The sequence below is a fragment of the Pelophylax lessonae genome (assembly GCF_965119305.1).
Source record: "Pelophylax lessonae genome assembly, chromosome: 5".
Lineage (NCBI taxonomy): Eukaryota > Metazoa > Chordata > Amphibia > Anura > Ranidae > Pelophylax > Pelophylax lessonae.
In genome coordinates this window covers 448,968,280-448,984,197 of record NC_138772.1, presented here as the reverse complement: position 1 = coordinate 448,984,197, position 15,918 = coordinate 448,968,280, and the positions used below count along the sequence as shown (strand labels likewise).

Genomic DNA, 15,918 nt, shown 5'->3' with positions numbered 1-15,918 from the left:
CAAACTGATTTGTAAGTAATCATCCTATCAAAGTGTTATAGCCTAATATATATGGTTTTATTTTGTAAAATGTAAAAACAAACAAATCATACACTTTTCTTCCACAGGGGTTTGTTTGTAAGAACTATGCAAATCTACAGTACTGTATACAATGACTTTTTAGAATCCATTTGACAGAGACAACTAGATGCTAAGGGGAACCTATGAATAGTCACTGCATTTAGCTCCTGTGCCACTAGATGGCCTACTTACATTTGGAACCAAACTTTTTCCTTAGCTTTACTAAAAACATCCACATTGCTGGAATTTATAAATATGTGATGTGCTATTGAGAGGATTAAAAAGCTGCATCCGTTGATGTGACGCAAGCATTAGTCCTCCTTCCATAGAAGAGTTTTCATAAAACAAAGGTTTCCCATATAAGGTTACCTTACTGCCCTCTGATTCGTCAAATTGTCGGTCGAGTACTTCTGAGGCCATCCTAAACTTTCCTTTCTCCATGCAAACTGCCACAGCCTGCAAAAAAGGTGTTGAAAGTGTACATTTAAGCTTAAAATGTGGCATTTAAAAGACAAAATCTTAAGCAATTTCAAATATTCAGTCAGCTACTTATTTTTAAATCTAGAGCTAGATTTGTTATAGCAACAATCTATGAACTTGTAACACTTTAAAAAGAAATTTAAAGCAAATTAGCTTTGTGTATCTTTTGCACGCTTTGCATTGTTTTATCCTAGTAAACAGTTAATGTAAAATAAATACTACAAGATCATCTCTTCAAATCAGTGGCTTCAAAGAATTACCAATGTATAAAAGAGCTGCATTTTGTATCAATCAGACTTTAGCAGTGCAGCTTCAACAATAAAAGGCAATCTAGTATTACAGCAGCTGTTATAGATTACTCAATTCTGTCCTATTTTTTGCACCATTTACACAGCCTACAATACATTAATATGGCTTCTAGGATTTAGTGACCCTGTATTGTTTGGAAGGTCTTCCTTGTCTTCTCTGAATTCAGAAAATGCTCAGTTGTAACAATCGAAGTAGATAAGCCTGAAAATTACCATCTTTCAACGTATTTGGATTGCAAATGAGCACAAATAACATTTATTGAGCATTAATATTTTAAAAACCCTACTTCTATGCATATGTAGCGCTACCTTCAAAAGAAGCCGCTAGATTTTAGGCCTTTTTCTTTACAGCACCCACACCCAGGCAAACAGTATTTTCACATGCTTCAAGATGGCTCAATAAGGGGTTTTGGTTTTTGGGGTTTATTTTACAACTTGGATGGGGAATGGGGGTTGCATGGGATACCCCAAAATGAAGAAACACTGTAGAACTATGTACAGTTGAGGACCTGCTAATTCTCTGCCTGCTCTAATTCAGGATGCGAGCTGTATTGTACAGCTGTGGGATTAGTAGTGCAAAACAAAAAGGAATAACCGTTCCAAAAAAGTTGTATTAAAGACACAGCCCCTGGCTGTACTGCCCAGCAATTGGCTGCTCTAGTCCCAAGGTTGGAGAATTAGTGTGCTCCTGGCTGTCTTGCACTCCACTTGAGCTACCTTTGTCCCAGACCCATGAAGTATTGCACTCCACTGTCCTCTCTCTCCCTTAATGTTGCTGGCTGGTTTGTTAATCACTCGGTCCCTTAGGAAACTCCCAGGATCCATAATAGCTGCTGTTTTTGCTTTCACTGGACAGGCTGCTTCTGGCTTGGCTGTGAGTCTGCAGATAGGCTTAGCTTAGACCTAAGCTGGGACATTTCCTGGAGATTTCCTCTAGCTCTTCTCTTTTATGTTCTCCACTCTGCCCCAGGGGCAGAGCCCTCATCACAGGGGTCCCTCCATATGGCTGGACCCTGGACTTTCAGACTGCTATGCTTTAGACTATTTATGGGTTGCTTCCCCATCTTCTGGACCCACCTTCCTAGGGATTAGTGGAAGTTCCATTAATATTCAGGCTGCAGCCTTTGCCCCCCCCCCCCCCCACTATGTTCTGGAAACATCCAATGAGCCACAGCCTGTGACGCACTGCACAGCCTCCTAACACAATGAACCCTGCTCCTCAGGCCTACAGAGAAGCAGAATAAATGTATCTAACAACTAGCAACTAGGAGGGTGCTAAATATATTGTACAGTAGATGGTAATTAGAATCTCATATTTAATGTCACCGTCCTTTTATCTCAGTAGTTGCTAATCAATGGGGGCTGTGATAGAAGTATAATGCAGCAAGGCAGAATAGGATGAATCTATTAATCCGGTTCATAAATTAGAAAAGAATCAGGTAACAGTGTCTCTTTAAATAATTAGGCAAGGCACCTGCAGAATAATGAAACTATTCCATGTTTAGCACACTGTATAAAACAACAATAGTCACCTGAACTTTCAGTAAAGTTTTTATTTCTTCTTGAAAAATCTTGAGAGATTCTTCTTCTTCCTCAAACTGATAGAACAACGTTGCAGCTGTCTCCAAAGGTGTAAGCTTCTCCTCTGCTTCAAACTGGCAATCTGGAATGGAACAGGTAGTTTTAATAGGCGAAAGTATAATTTTACAAGCATTAAGAAGCTATCTGACAACATTGTTCATTAAAGTGGACCTATCCTCAAAATGTGAAGATTTGAAATCATTTTGTAGGGAATATTTATAGACTTTCTTCATAAGTAGAACAATTAAAAAAGTCAACATTTTGCCTTGAGAAATAGCAGCCCCCCTCCTGGCATTAGACTTGTTTTGAAGCCTAACATCTGTATATCTTGAAAACCCCCATATAAAGAATTCTATACCCCCATTTGACCCAGAGGAAGGACCCCCCCCCCCATAACTTACAAAGCATGGCCCAATTAAAAATCCCTCCCTGCCAACATTTTTTCACTTGGGGATCCTTTGACAACACATTTACATAAATGATACCCCACAGTGGGGGGTAGAAGTGAGGGCAGAGTAGGGGTAAAACTCCTAGTGACGCATATTGATGGTGGTTGTGGCCATATTGCATAGCTGGGAGGATTAATGTGCTTATTCACCTTTACCAAAAACATTTGCTGGGCCTCGGTAGATAAAAACAAGCTGTGCATCTTTGACCAAAGTTGAATAACGCTTTTGCTTTAAGTATAGGCCATTTACTTGAAGCCTGACTGGAAAACTTCTAGGACATCATTAGGAGACGCTTAGTTGTTACTGTTCCCCTCTCCTATCGCAGGAGTGAGTTCTCAAATGCTAAGCTTAGAGCGACTGCATCATAGGAAAGAAAGAGCATGTGAGGAGGTTTGAATCGGAGAAAGAGCTCACTGCTTTGATAGTGAAGTACTGGTAGACTTCTCTTAGCAATATCCTCCATGTTTTACAGTCAGGCATCATGGCATACATAAATGGCCTAAACCTATAGCAAAGCCATTATTCAACTTTGGTCAAATCTGCACAGCTTGTTTTTTTTTTTTTTTTTTCTAGACGTCCCTTATCTGCATAGGTGAATTTTTAGTAAAGATGAACTATGCCTTAAAAGGGTTATGGTTAAATTAAACCTAAGTCTACTCTGCTCTGGATCATGAGTGTACAAATCACAGAGTGCAGGGGTCAGGAGAAAGTAATACATGTGGTGAAGATTCTCTGAAAGGGTTGGCTAGTTGCATGGCATTTCAAGCTGGTGCCACCCAGATGCCAGGCATTTTTGGGAGTTATAGGGTACAGACTCAACAATAGCTACTTTGTGAAAATAGGAAGGGAAAAAGAGAGAGAGAGAGAAATAAGGGAAAGAGGGAGGGTGGGTGAAGGTGGCATGGATGCTGTGGCATGAAAGTAGTGGATGGGCACCTGTTAGAACAGCAGTTCTCAACCTAGAATAAGTGTATACAGATTTTGCCAATGTAACTATTTCTGCACATTTGTTTGGCGCTTAATATATCAGATAAGTGTTACATATAATGTATGACAATGCTAGGATTTATCAAGAATAGAACAAATGTACAAAAAGCAGTTATAATGGTGAAAACTTTATTGTATTTAAACTACTTGTAACTCGTGTAGCGAAGTCAGATATATTATTAATTGCTAATTCACATAGTTGGAGGTGGACACCTGCAGGGTGCGTGGCATTGTGCTGACTGCAACTGGTGGCTGAAAACTATGCAGTAAGAGGGTGCCAGGGTCTGCACTGCAACTGATAAGTGTCACTAAGGAGTTGTATTACTAATACTAGAGTGTGCGAAATCTGGTGTAGCTGTGCATGGTAGCCAATCAGCTTCTAACTTCAGCGTATTCAATTTAAGCTTTGACAAAGAAACCTGGAAGCTTATTGGTTTCTATGCAGAGCTGCACCAGATTTTGCACTCTCCGGTTATAGTAAATTAACCTCTTAGTGACCAATGACATATGGGCACACGTACACAACTGATGCCACATGTTTTTAAGTACACCTGAACGTTCTGGCACATAACCCTCTGGGAGATTTGGAACCACTGCCCTAAGTCAATTGGATATTGCCTGGATCTACAATCACTGGCGATATCACCTATAAATGTAAAAAGCCAGTTCTTTTTTCAGGAATGCATCCAGCTTTAATTAAACAATCAAATGAGCAGTCTAGAAAATGTGAATTGTTAGTCTCAGAGGATTTAAAGAGAGACACCATTACTGTGCTGTTCACTGTTCTCCTCAGGGCCTATTTTCAACTTGAGAGAGCACAGTTCCAGTACCTCCAGCACTAAACCTATGCAATGGCAAGGAATGCTGGGGGATCTATTAATCCTGGCTGCTGGGGGATCAGTTGTCGCTACGGAGGGTTCTTATTGTTGAGGGAGGGTCTATTGTTGCTGGGAGGGGATCTTATGGAATCAAGGTACAGTGCTCAGAGGTGGGTAGGGGACATAGACAAGGGGTGAGATTTAGAAGAGGGGAGTAACTGCACCTATTATCCATAAAAAAAGCCCTGGTTCTCTTTTCTCACCCAAAAGCTGTACACGAGGACCTGGATTGCAAGAATCTTAATGCTTTACTCACTGTGGTGATCTCTACTGCTACTTCAATATTCCCCCTCCAGTCATCACATGACCAGTCTTCAAGGGGTACCTCCACACAGAGGTTGATTAACCACAGGCAAAAGAATGTTCACTTTGCAAAGAAATTTGCCCCAAATCTAAGTAAATGTGGTTAAATAAAAAAGCATTTCCCTTACAAAACGCAGCTTCCCTTATAAGGTATCAAGCCTATTTTTCTTTAGTAAACCAACCTCATATTGCGAAAAAAAAGGAACATTAAGTCAGTAATAGGGAAAAGATCAGCTACAGGAAACGCTTAGGCAATGATGGAGAATAGGCTTTGCCACTGTTTGCCTTTTTGCACACAGCTTCCACAGTCTCTCAGCTAAAATTCTAACCATTATGTGAGATTCCCAGCTGTGGATCACTACATGTACTGCAATAAGTAGTGGTTCTGCTTTTAACATAATCACATGCCCAGTCCTAGAGTAGCAAGAAGAAACACTGCTCTTATCAAATATAAAACTACTGTTTAAGAAGCACTGAATGGATGAGGCAGATCTTTCATTAGTGAACTTAGTGTTGAGTTATTCACTTTAAGGTCAACACAGAGGACAAGGAGACACTCTTTACGTCTAGAGAAAAAGAGGTTTCGTCTCCAAATATGGAAAGGTTTCTTCACTGTAAGAGCTGTGAAAATGTGGAATAGACTCCCTCCAGAGGTGGTTCTGGCTAGCTCACTAGATTGCTTTAAAGAAAGGCCTGGTTGAGCCAGATGGACTTGTGTCTTTTTTCAACCTAACTATGTAACTATTCACCCGTCCATCCTCCATTCATAGATATTTTTTCATTTAGTGCCGGTTCACACTACTGAGGGTGCGCTGATGGCATGTAATTCGGAGCGCACTGCTCCTTCATTACATGCGATCTCCTGTGCGGATGCGAATTCAGCCATACACTTTGTATGGCTGAAATTCGCACTGTACCCGCACAAAAGACGCACAGGACCCTTTTTTTCAGCCGCATCAGGATGGGATCGCACTGTGGTTCACACTTGTGCGATCTGTCAGATCGCACTGCGATATGCGATCAAACTGGGGATGTCGTTAACATTTAATTGACACCCCCTGCGTATCGCATATGTCAGTGTGAACTGCCTCTTGTGCGGATGCGAAGCGGGAACACGCTGTGAATTCGCAGCCTTCCCGCATCGCACAAGTGTGAACTCACTGTTATAGAATGAAATGAAGAGGGGTAGAAAGGTGACACATTGCAATGATAGTAAGTCATGTCCCTTGTATTGGTTTTTATTTATTTACTAAACGTAAGCTTTAAATACATTTTACTGAAAAAAACAAACTACCCAGCTGTTTTCCTTGCTGAACACGGGTAAGGAACTGTGCAATTGATACAGCTTTCATTTTCTCTGAATCCAGTGTAGGCATGGCTTCCAGAAGTACTGCAAAAGAAGAGATATCAGATGATATACAGCAAATTGTAAACCCAAATATTTTACTAGTCTCCATGTATACCTGCATGAAATTCTCCCATGTCTGCTATCTATTGAAATCAAATGGGCTGGGCAGATGTTAAGATAAACCCTCACAGGATGACATCAAGTTTGCTTAAGTGCTGTTTATCAAACAACGGTCATAAAAATAAAAAATAAAACTAGATTTTTACATGATTATCATTTTTTTGTGGGTTTCCTTAACGTAAAATCCTTTTCTCTAAAGTTCATTGACAGACTCCATATCTTCTTGACCATTGGGTTATGCTGCCCCCTACAGGAGTAGGACACTAGGCAGTAAAAAATCTTTATCACGCTTATGGGGCAGTCCCTGCAGGCATACACCCACACACTCTGCTATAGCCCTCGGTTTTGTTGCAAGCAGTGTTTAGAAGAAAAAAAACATGCCACTCATAATTAGAGGGGCGGCTGCTGCGCCTGTCAATGAACTTCAGAGAAAAGGATTTTATGGTAAGACAAAAATCCAGTTTGCTCTATCGTTCATTGACAGAAGCAGCTCCTTATCTTCTTGACCATCGGGACGTCCCAAAGCAGTATTTGCATGAGGGGTGGGAAAAACAATGCAAAGAAAGAACTTAATTCCCCAAAAGCTAAACTTAGCCAACCAAGTAACATGGAGCTCAACCAGGAACAACTGGAGCTCACCTAAAAATAACATACACCTTTAAAGAGAATGGTTTCTCTTTAAACAGCAGCCTGCAACACCTTGCGGCCAAACGAGGCTCCCGAGGATGCCAACACATCCACCTTGTAGAATATTGTAAACGAGTGCACTGGTGACCAACTTGCCACCTTGCAAATTTGCATCACTGATGCCTGAGGGCGGAAAGCCCAAGAGGCACTCAGCACCCTAGTAGAATGCTCCTTCACAGGGAAAGGAGGAACCTGACCCTTTATCGAATAAGCCTGAACCACCGTCTGCCTGATCCATCTGGATATGGTCGCAGCAGACGCAGTCAATTCTTTTTGAGGTCCTTCAGTGAGGACAAAGAGAATCTGATTTCCTGAAAGATTCAGTAGCCGCCAGGTAAAACTCTAATTGCCCGAACCACATCCAAAGAATGCAAAGCAATTTCCTTGGGATGCTTGGGCTTAGGACAGACTGAAGGCAGCACAATGTCTTCATTCAGATGAAAATCAGAAACCACCTTAGGAAGGAATGACTCATGAGGTTGAAGTACCACTTTATCTCTGTGGACCACCAGAGATGGTGAACGGCAGGAAGGTGCCGCCAATTCAGATACTCTGCGGGCAGAAGTAATAGCCACCAAAAAGGCTACCTTCTGTGACAGTGTAAACAGAGAAATCTCCCTAATGTTCTCAAAAGGAGAATTTTGAAGAACAGATAAAACCAAATTAAGGTCCCACGGAGGTGGGGGGGGGGATCGCCTCGGAGGAGCCAAATGGCAAACCCCTTGTATAAAAGTGCGAATCAAGACATGGGTAGCTAAAGGATGTTGGAAAAACACAGCCATGGCCGACACTTGCCATCGATAGTACCCAAAGCTAACCGCTGTTCAACCCCTTTTTGAAGAAAGGTCAAAATACTAGCCACCAAGGATGCACCTTCAGTGATTCACACCATGAGATGTACGATTTCCACATACGATGATAAATCTTCCTGGAAGTAGACTTCCTGGCCTTCAACAGTGTAGGTATCACAGAATCAGAAAGACCTCTGTCCTCAGCAGGAGTTTCAGCGGAGGGATTGCATAAATCAGCCGATACTGACCCCCAAGGAGCCACCAGTGCCTCTGTGGAGTTGGTCAGAGGACCTCAAGATCTGGCTACAAACCTCTGAACCTTCTTGTTGAGTCGAGAAGCAAACAGGTCCACATCTGGTGTCCCCCACTGGACACACAGGAGGTGAAACACCTTGGGGGGCAGGGACCATGCCCCTGATCCAGCACCTGATGACTCAGGTAATCCGCCTGCCAGTTTTCCACACCTGGCCTATGTACCACAGAAAAGACTGGAACAAACTTTTCTGCCAATTCCAGAATCTCAGCCACCTCCCGGGCTGCCAAGACACTCTTGGTGCCCCCTTGATGATGATTGATGTAAGCCACGGCCATGGCGTTGTCCAATTGAATCCGAACTGGACAATACAATACAGTGGAAGAAAAGCCTTGCCCTGGCGTAGTGCTAACGAGTGAAGCCACCATAATAATAGGGCAGTCCTTGTTTTGTGACTCAACCGAATCAAAGTGTCCAAGGTCTTTGGATTTTTGTTCCAGTTGACAAAAATCTCCCATTGTAAGTTTCTCGTGTGGAACTGAGCAAACAGAACCGCCTCGAAGGTTGACACCATCAGACCCAAGGCAAGTCCTCAGAGACAACAGATTGCTGGCTAACAGCAAACAAATCGCCCCTGCAACTTTTTCAGCTTGTCCGGGGGAAGAAAAACCCTTGCAGAAAACGGAGTCCAGAGTCAGGTCCGGATAATCCAGTCTTGAGGTTGGTATCAGGGCCGATTTTGGGAAATTGATGCTCCAACCGAACTCTTGCAAAGTCCGAACAGTAATTGTCAAGTCACCCAACAGGGCTGAATGTGAATCTGCTCTTAATAGGAGATCGTCCAAGTACTCCAGTACCGTAATCCCCCGTTGTCCCAGTAATGCCAACACTTTGGTGAAGACCCTAAGGGCGGAGGAGAGACCAAAGGGTAACGCCACAAATTGATATCGTTCTTCTCCTACAGCAAAGCGAAGAAAATGCTGGTGTCCAGCATAAATAGGGATGTGTAGATATGCGTCCCTGTTATCTATGGAGGCCAAAAAGTCTCCTTGGTGTAGAAATGCCACTACCGTGCGAATGGACTCCATTTAAAACTTCTGTACCCGCAAAAAGCGGTTCAGAGCCTTGAGGTCCAGGATTGGACATACTTTGCCTTCTTTTCTGGGCACAGTAAACAGGTTTGAATAGAACCCCTGAAAGCGTTCCCGAGAAGGAACCGGCACAATCACCCCTTGCGACAGCAGATCTTGTACCACCTCTCTTAGATCCCTTAACTGGTCTGGAGATAGACGTAGATTGGACGGGAAGAATCTGTCCAACGATCAAGACTGGAATTCGATCTTGTAACCCGATCGGATCAGTTTGTGGACCCATTTGTCCTGAATTAAGGAAGTCCATGGTTTTGGAAAGAAGCGAAGAGGTCCCCCCACCCAGAAATGGGTGAGGGCGTCCCTTCATGCAGACAAGGATTTGTCCGCAGATCCAGATTGGCCTGTTCTCTGCTTACCTGGCCATGTCTTCTTGGAACCCCCAGAAGACCTGAATAGCTTAGCTCCTTTCTCCTGCGACCCTGAGGCACGCCTATGAGCAGTAAATGAAGGCCCCCCTGTCTATTATGCGATGCCTTGCCCTTGGTGGATTGGGGTAGAAGAGTACTCTTCCCACCCTTAAGGCCTTTGATCAACTCATCCAGGGAGGATCCAAACAACCTGTCCCCTGTAAAGGGAAGGTCAGAAAGCAACCAATGACATCCTAGCAACCAATGACACTCTGCTGCAAAACTGCCTGCATCCTAGCAACAAATGACACTGTGCCTGCCCAGCTGCTTGCATCCTAGCTGCAAAACTGCCTGCATCCTAGCAACCAATGACACTGTGCAGCCCAGCCACCTGTCTCATAACAACAAATTACACTGTTTGGCCCAGCTGGCTGTATCGTAGCAATCAATGAAACCACATTGCTCAGCAGCCTGTACCATAAAGACAAGTAACACTGTGTGCCCCAACCTAGCAAGCCAATGATGAGGGTCCCCATGCCACAACCTTGGTAAGGTGGCAGCATACGAAGGGGGAACTGAAATCTTCACTGTAACATGCAATGAATTCCTCTAGGGGCTCCTTCACAGCAGACTGCATGCTAAAACGTGTGCACACTGGTGTGGGTTGTTACAATGCCTTTTACTGTTTACTTTTTTTAACTTTATTGAAATGTTACAAAACAACAACTCTATGCACCATAGCGTATTGCAACATGTAATGATGTGCACTGCATTAAAATTCAGGATGTGTGCATTTTTACAATTCACAACCCACCATAAGGACTCATTCACACGGGGGACTAGTCCCATCCTCTGTGCAGAGGCCCTGGCTGATGGTTGTGCATCTACCTCGGACCTGCTTGCAGGCAGCCCACAGAAGGGGATGCAGGGGATGGACACAGAAGGGGATGGACACAATCACACATCAATATCGGACGTGGTCAGGAACGGGTGCATGGATCCAAACATACACACTGTACATTCAGATCTGTGCACCTGTCCGCATGTCAGATACTAATGTGTAATCGTGTCTGTGCAGCTGATGCACCTGCATCAACTTCTGTGGGCTGCCTGTATGGAGCTCTGAGGTGGATGTGCAAACCTCTGCCAGTGGACTAATTACCCAAAAGGGGAAGCTCTGCCTGTTTGCACCCTCGCCCCCCCCCCACACCCCTCTACTGCCACATTTGGCACTTCTTTTGGGGGAGCGGGTACCTGGTTTTGACAGATACCCACTCCCACTTCTGGGTAAGATCACCACTCGACCATATACAACATTTTTGGCCCCTCCTCCTTCCCCCTGCTGCCTTCTGGGAGGCACACAGTGTTCCCAGAAGATGGCGGGACAATTAAGAAAGGTGCGACTCACGCATGTGCAGTAGGAAACAGGCTGTAAATCCACAAGGCTTCACTTCCTGTTTCCCCTACTACAGATGCCGGCGCCTGCACCCAGAGCAAATGGATGAATTGACTAGGAGTGAGATCCCTGGACAGGGAAGTGTCCTCATATTAAAGGTCTGCAGCTACAGTATGTGTAGCTGCTGAATTCTCATTTTTTTACCCAGACTGGAGCTCCTCTTTAAAGCGGAACTCCAACCAAAAGGTGAAGTCTCCATTGCACCGTCCCCCCCATCCACTGCCACATTTGGCACTTTTTGGAGGGGAGCGGGTACCTGGTTTTCACAGACACCCACTTCCAGATAAGATTGCGGTTTGGCGATCTATGACATCTATGACATTTCCGACATTCTCCTCCTTCCCCTCGCTGTCTTCTGGGAGACACACAGAGATCCCAGAAGACGGTGGGACCATCCAGAAAGCGCAGTGCGACTCACGCATGCTCAGTAGGAAACAGGCTATAAAGCCATAAGGCTTCTCTTTCTGTTCCCCCAACTACAGATGTTGGTGTGCCGACATTGCGGGATCCCTAGACAGGTAGGTGTCCTTATATTAAAGGTCTTCAGCTAATGTATTTGTAGCTTCTGACTTTTCATTTTTTTTCTTCTTACAGACTGGAACTCCTCTTTAACCTCTTATAGTACATATACTGCGGCAGGTCGGCTCAGTCCCACGAAATGACGCGACTGTACGTCACCTCGAGGGAACGAGATTGGGGGCGCGCATGTGCCCATTCGCCACAGAGGAAGCTGATCTGCGGGCCTGGCAGCCGCGATTGCCGCTGGGCACCAGCAGTCGCCCCCAATGGAGACAGAACGGCGGTCTGCCGTTGTAAATACGGCAGACTGCTGTTAAGTCAGCAATAAACACAGGGATTCTGAGTTCCTCATATTTAGGAACACAAGTCCCTGTGTTCATTCCATAAGTCCATCCCCCACACAGTTAAAAAGCACTCCCTAGGGGCACATATTTAAACCTATGATCACCCTAGTGTTAACCCCTTCCCTGACAGTGTCATTATTACAGTAACAGTGCATATTTTTAGCACTGATTACTGTAGTAATGTCACTGGTTCCCCCAAAAGTGTAAAAAATGTCAGTTAGGGGTCCGATCTGTCCGCCGCAATGTCGCAGTCCTGCTAAAAATCGCTGCCATTACTGGTAAAAAAAAATAAAATAAATAAAGATTACTTCAATCTTTCCTATAGTTTGTAGACACGATAACTTTTCCACAAACCAATCCAAATACACTTACTGGGATTTTTTTTATCAAAAATATGTAGCAGAATACAAATTGGCCTACAATGATGAAAATATGTATTTTTTTATTGGGAATGTTATATAGCAGAAAGTAAAAAATATATTTTTTTCAGAATTGTCAGACTTTTTTTCTTTATAGCGCAAAAAAAAAAAAAAAAAAAAAAAAAATCGCTCAAGTAATCAAATGCCACCAAAAGAAAGCTCTATTTGGGGGAAAAAAAGACATACATTTTATTTGGGTACAGCTTTGCAAAACCGCGCAATTGTCAGCAACGCAGTGCCGAATCGCAAAAAAATGGCCTGGTCATTAAGATCCCTCCGGTCCAGAAGTGGTTAAGCCGTGTTATGGTGTCAACAAAAAAAACAACAGTTGTCTATGGGGGAGATTATAAAACCTGGAGCACTGTGCATAGGAACCAATCAGCTTCTAACTTCAGCTTGTTCAATTAAACTGTGGTAATAAAACCTGGAAGCTGATTGGTTTCTATGCAGAGCGGCACCAGATTCTGCACTCTCCAGTAAATCCCCCCATGTGTCCTTGTGTTGTGTTTTCCTTGATCTGTGTATTGTAGATGAATGGAGCCCTTATGATTCAATGTGATCCAAGCACACTCATGACATGCACACTCCATGCAGGCAGAGAAGCCAATCACACACCCCACACTACAGGGCATGCGCGGATGAACATGTTTGTTTTTGGAAATAATCAGCTCAGCTGACAGGGGGCGTGTCCTCGCTACACTGATCAACACGCCCCGCCCCTCATCTCCATAGACCGGAAGAAGAAATAAACACTTTGGCTCCAGCTCCATACAGCGACGCTTACACTCTACCTTCCATCGCTTTACATGTCCTCTGGAACTCCTCCTCCCGGTCCCCCGCCATGAAGTAATGACACAAGCAGGAGAACATGTAGTCGAATATCCAGCCCGTGGCTACTTCCGCCACCTCATGAAAAGGAGGCTCCCCCGCAACATTCTCCTCCGTGCAGCCACTCTGCTCCATGTCTCCGATCTAAGTGTAAAGCGGCGGGAACGGCGAGCTGCTGTTCCGTGCTGATAAGAGAGTTGAGGAAAATGTTAGTACGCATGCGCGGAGCCCGAGCGCTTTCCCGCCAGAAACATTCAAATCCACTCGAGGAGATCAGTTTGGAGTGATCACAATGTCTGTCAGCGAGCACAGCGACACCTACAGCACACCGAGTATAACACAACCTACATGTACAACCACGACCCACTGTCACAAAACTTACACCTGACCTAAATAATTGTGTCTTCACATAAGGTGAAGTAATGGTCAAATAAAGCCCCCGTGGGCAGTGGTGTATTTTGGTTTTGTGCTGCCCTAGGTAAAACTAAAATTGGGCACCCCCCTTCCATTTAAATTTGTGCTACTGAAGTTGTGGTATGTCGTTCTTGTCAGGGTCTGATGCGGAAGCTGCAAACTGAACAGCTGCTGCCTCCTCATCAGGCCTTGGGACATGATTCATCCAAGTGTCACATTTCTGGTCATTGGGGCAGAGGATGGGGTCATCGGGACATGGGACTGAGACAGCAGGGCAGAGGAGGAGGCAACACTAATAGGCACTGATGAGGCTGCGCTGATAGACGACACAGAAGGGCACTGATAAGGAGGCACTGATAGGTGACACAGAAGGGCACTGATGAGGCTGCGCTGATAAACGACACAGAAGGGCACTGATAGGCGACACAGAAGGGCACTGATGAGGAGGCACGGATAGGCAACACAGAAGGGCACTGATGAGGAGGCACGGATAGGCAACATAGAAGGGCACTGATGAGGAGGCACTGATAGGTGACACAGAAGGGCACTGATGAGGAGGCACGGATAGGTTTCACAGAAGGGCAGTGATAGGCGACACAGAAGGGCACTGATGAGGAGGCACGGATAGGCGGCACTGATGGGCGACACAGAAGGGCACTGATGAAGAGGCACTGATAGGCAACACAGAAGGGCACTGATGAGGAGGCACGGATAGGCAACACAGAAGGGCACTGATGAGGAGGCACGGATAGGCAACATAGAAGGGCACTGATGAGGAGGCACTGATAGGTGACACAGAAGGGCACTGATGAGGAGGCACGGATAGGTTTCACAGAAGGGCAGTGATAGGCGACACAGAAGGGCACTGATGAGGAGGCACGGATAGGCGGCACTGATGGGCGACACAGAAGGGCACTGATGAAGAGGCACTGATAGGCAACACAGAAGGGCACTGATGAGGATGCACGGATAGGCGACACAGAAGGGCACTGATGAGGAGGCACGGATAGGCGACACAGAAGGGCACTGATGGGCGACACAGAAGGGCACTGATGAGGAGGCACTGATAGACAACACAGAAGGGCACTGATGAGGAGGCACTGATAGGTGACACAGAAGGGCACTGATGAGGAGGCACGGATAGGCGACACAGAAGGGCACTGATAGGCGACACAGAAGGGCACTGATGAGGAGGCACGGATAGGCGGCACAGAAGGGCACTGATGGACGACACAGAAGGGCACTGATGAGGAGGCACGGATAGGCAACACAGAAGGGCACTGATGAGGAGGCACGGATAGGCAACATAGAAGGGCACTGATGAGGAGGCACTGATAGGTGACACAGAAGGGCACTGATGAGGAGGCACGGATAGGTTTCACAGAAGGGCAGTGATAGGCGACACAGAAGGGCACTGATGAGGAGGCACGGATAGGCGGCACTGATGGGCGACACAGAAGGGCACTGATGAAGAGGCACTGATAGGCAACACAGAAGGGCACTGATGAGGAGGCACGGATAGGCAACACAGAAGGGCACTGATGAGGAGGCACGGATAGGCAACATAGAAGGGCACTGATGAGGAGGCACTGATAGGTGACACAGAAGGGCACTGATGAGGAGGCACGGATAGGTTTCACAGAAGGGCAGTGATAGGCGACACAGAAGGGCACTGATGAGGAGGCACGGATAGGCGGCACTGATGGGCGACACAGAAGGGCACTGATGAAGAGGCACTGATAGGCAACACAGAAGGGCACTGATGAGGATGCACGGATAGGCGACACAGAAGGGCACTGATGAGGAGGCACGGATAGGCGACACAGAAGGGCACTGATGGGCGACACAGAAGGGCACTGATGAGGAGGCACTGATAGACAACACAGAAGGGCACTGATGAGGAGGCACTGATAGGTGACACAGAAGGGCACTGATGAGGAGGCACGGATAGGCGACACAGAAGGGCACTGATAGGCGACACAGAAGGGCACTGATGAGGAGGCACGGATAGGCGGCACAGAAGGGCACTGATGGACGACACAGAAGGGCACTGATGAGGAGGCACGGATAGGCAACACAGAAGGGCACTGATGAGGAGGCACGGATAGGCAACATAGAAGGGCACTGATGAGGAGGCACTGATAGGTGACACAGAAGGGCACTGATGAGGAGGCACGGATAGGTTTCACAGAAGG

The 15,918-nt window shown here is 45.6% G+C and overlaps 1 protein-coding gene across 1 annotated transcript in view; it reads right to left on the bottom strand.

The window, feature by feature from the left end:
- Window positions 1-13,674, bottom strand: part of TERF1 (telomeric repeat binding factor 1) — a 46,598-nt gene extending 32,924 nt beyond the window's left edge. Inside the window, exons 1-4 of the mRNA XM_082257290.1 lie at window positions 13,273-13,674; window positions 6,341-6,436; window positions 2,381-2,511; window positions 430-516 (exon numbers count right to left, since the gene is read on the bottom strand). Of these exons, the coding sequence (XP_082113416.1) occupies window positions 430-516; window positions 2,381-2,511; window positions 6,341-6,436; window positions 13,273-13,444 (486 nt within the window). The 5' untranslated portion in view covers window positions 13,445-13,674. The remainder of the gene's footprint in view (window positions 1-429; window positions 517-2,380; window positions 2,512-6,340; window positions 6,437-13,272) is intronic.
- Window positions 13,675-15,918: the final 2,244 nt, after the last annotated feature.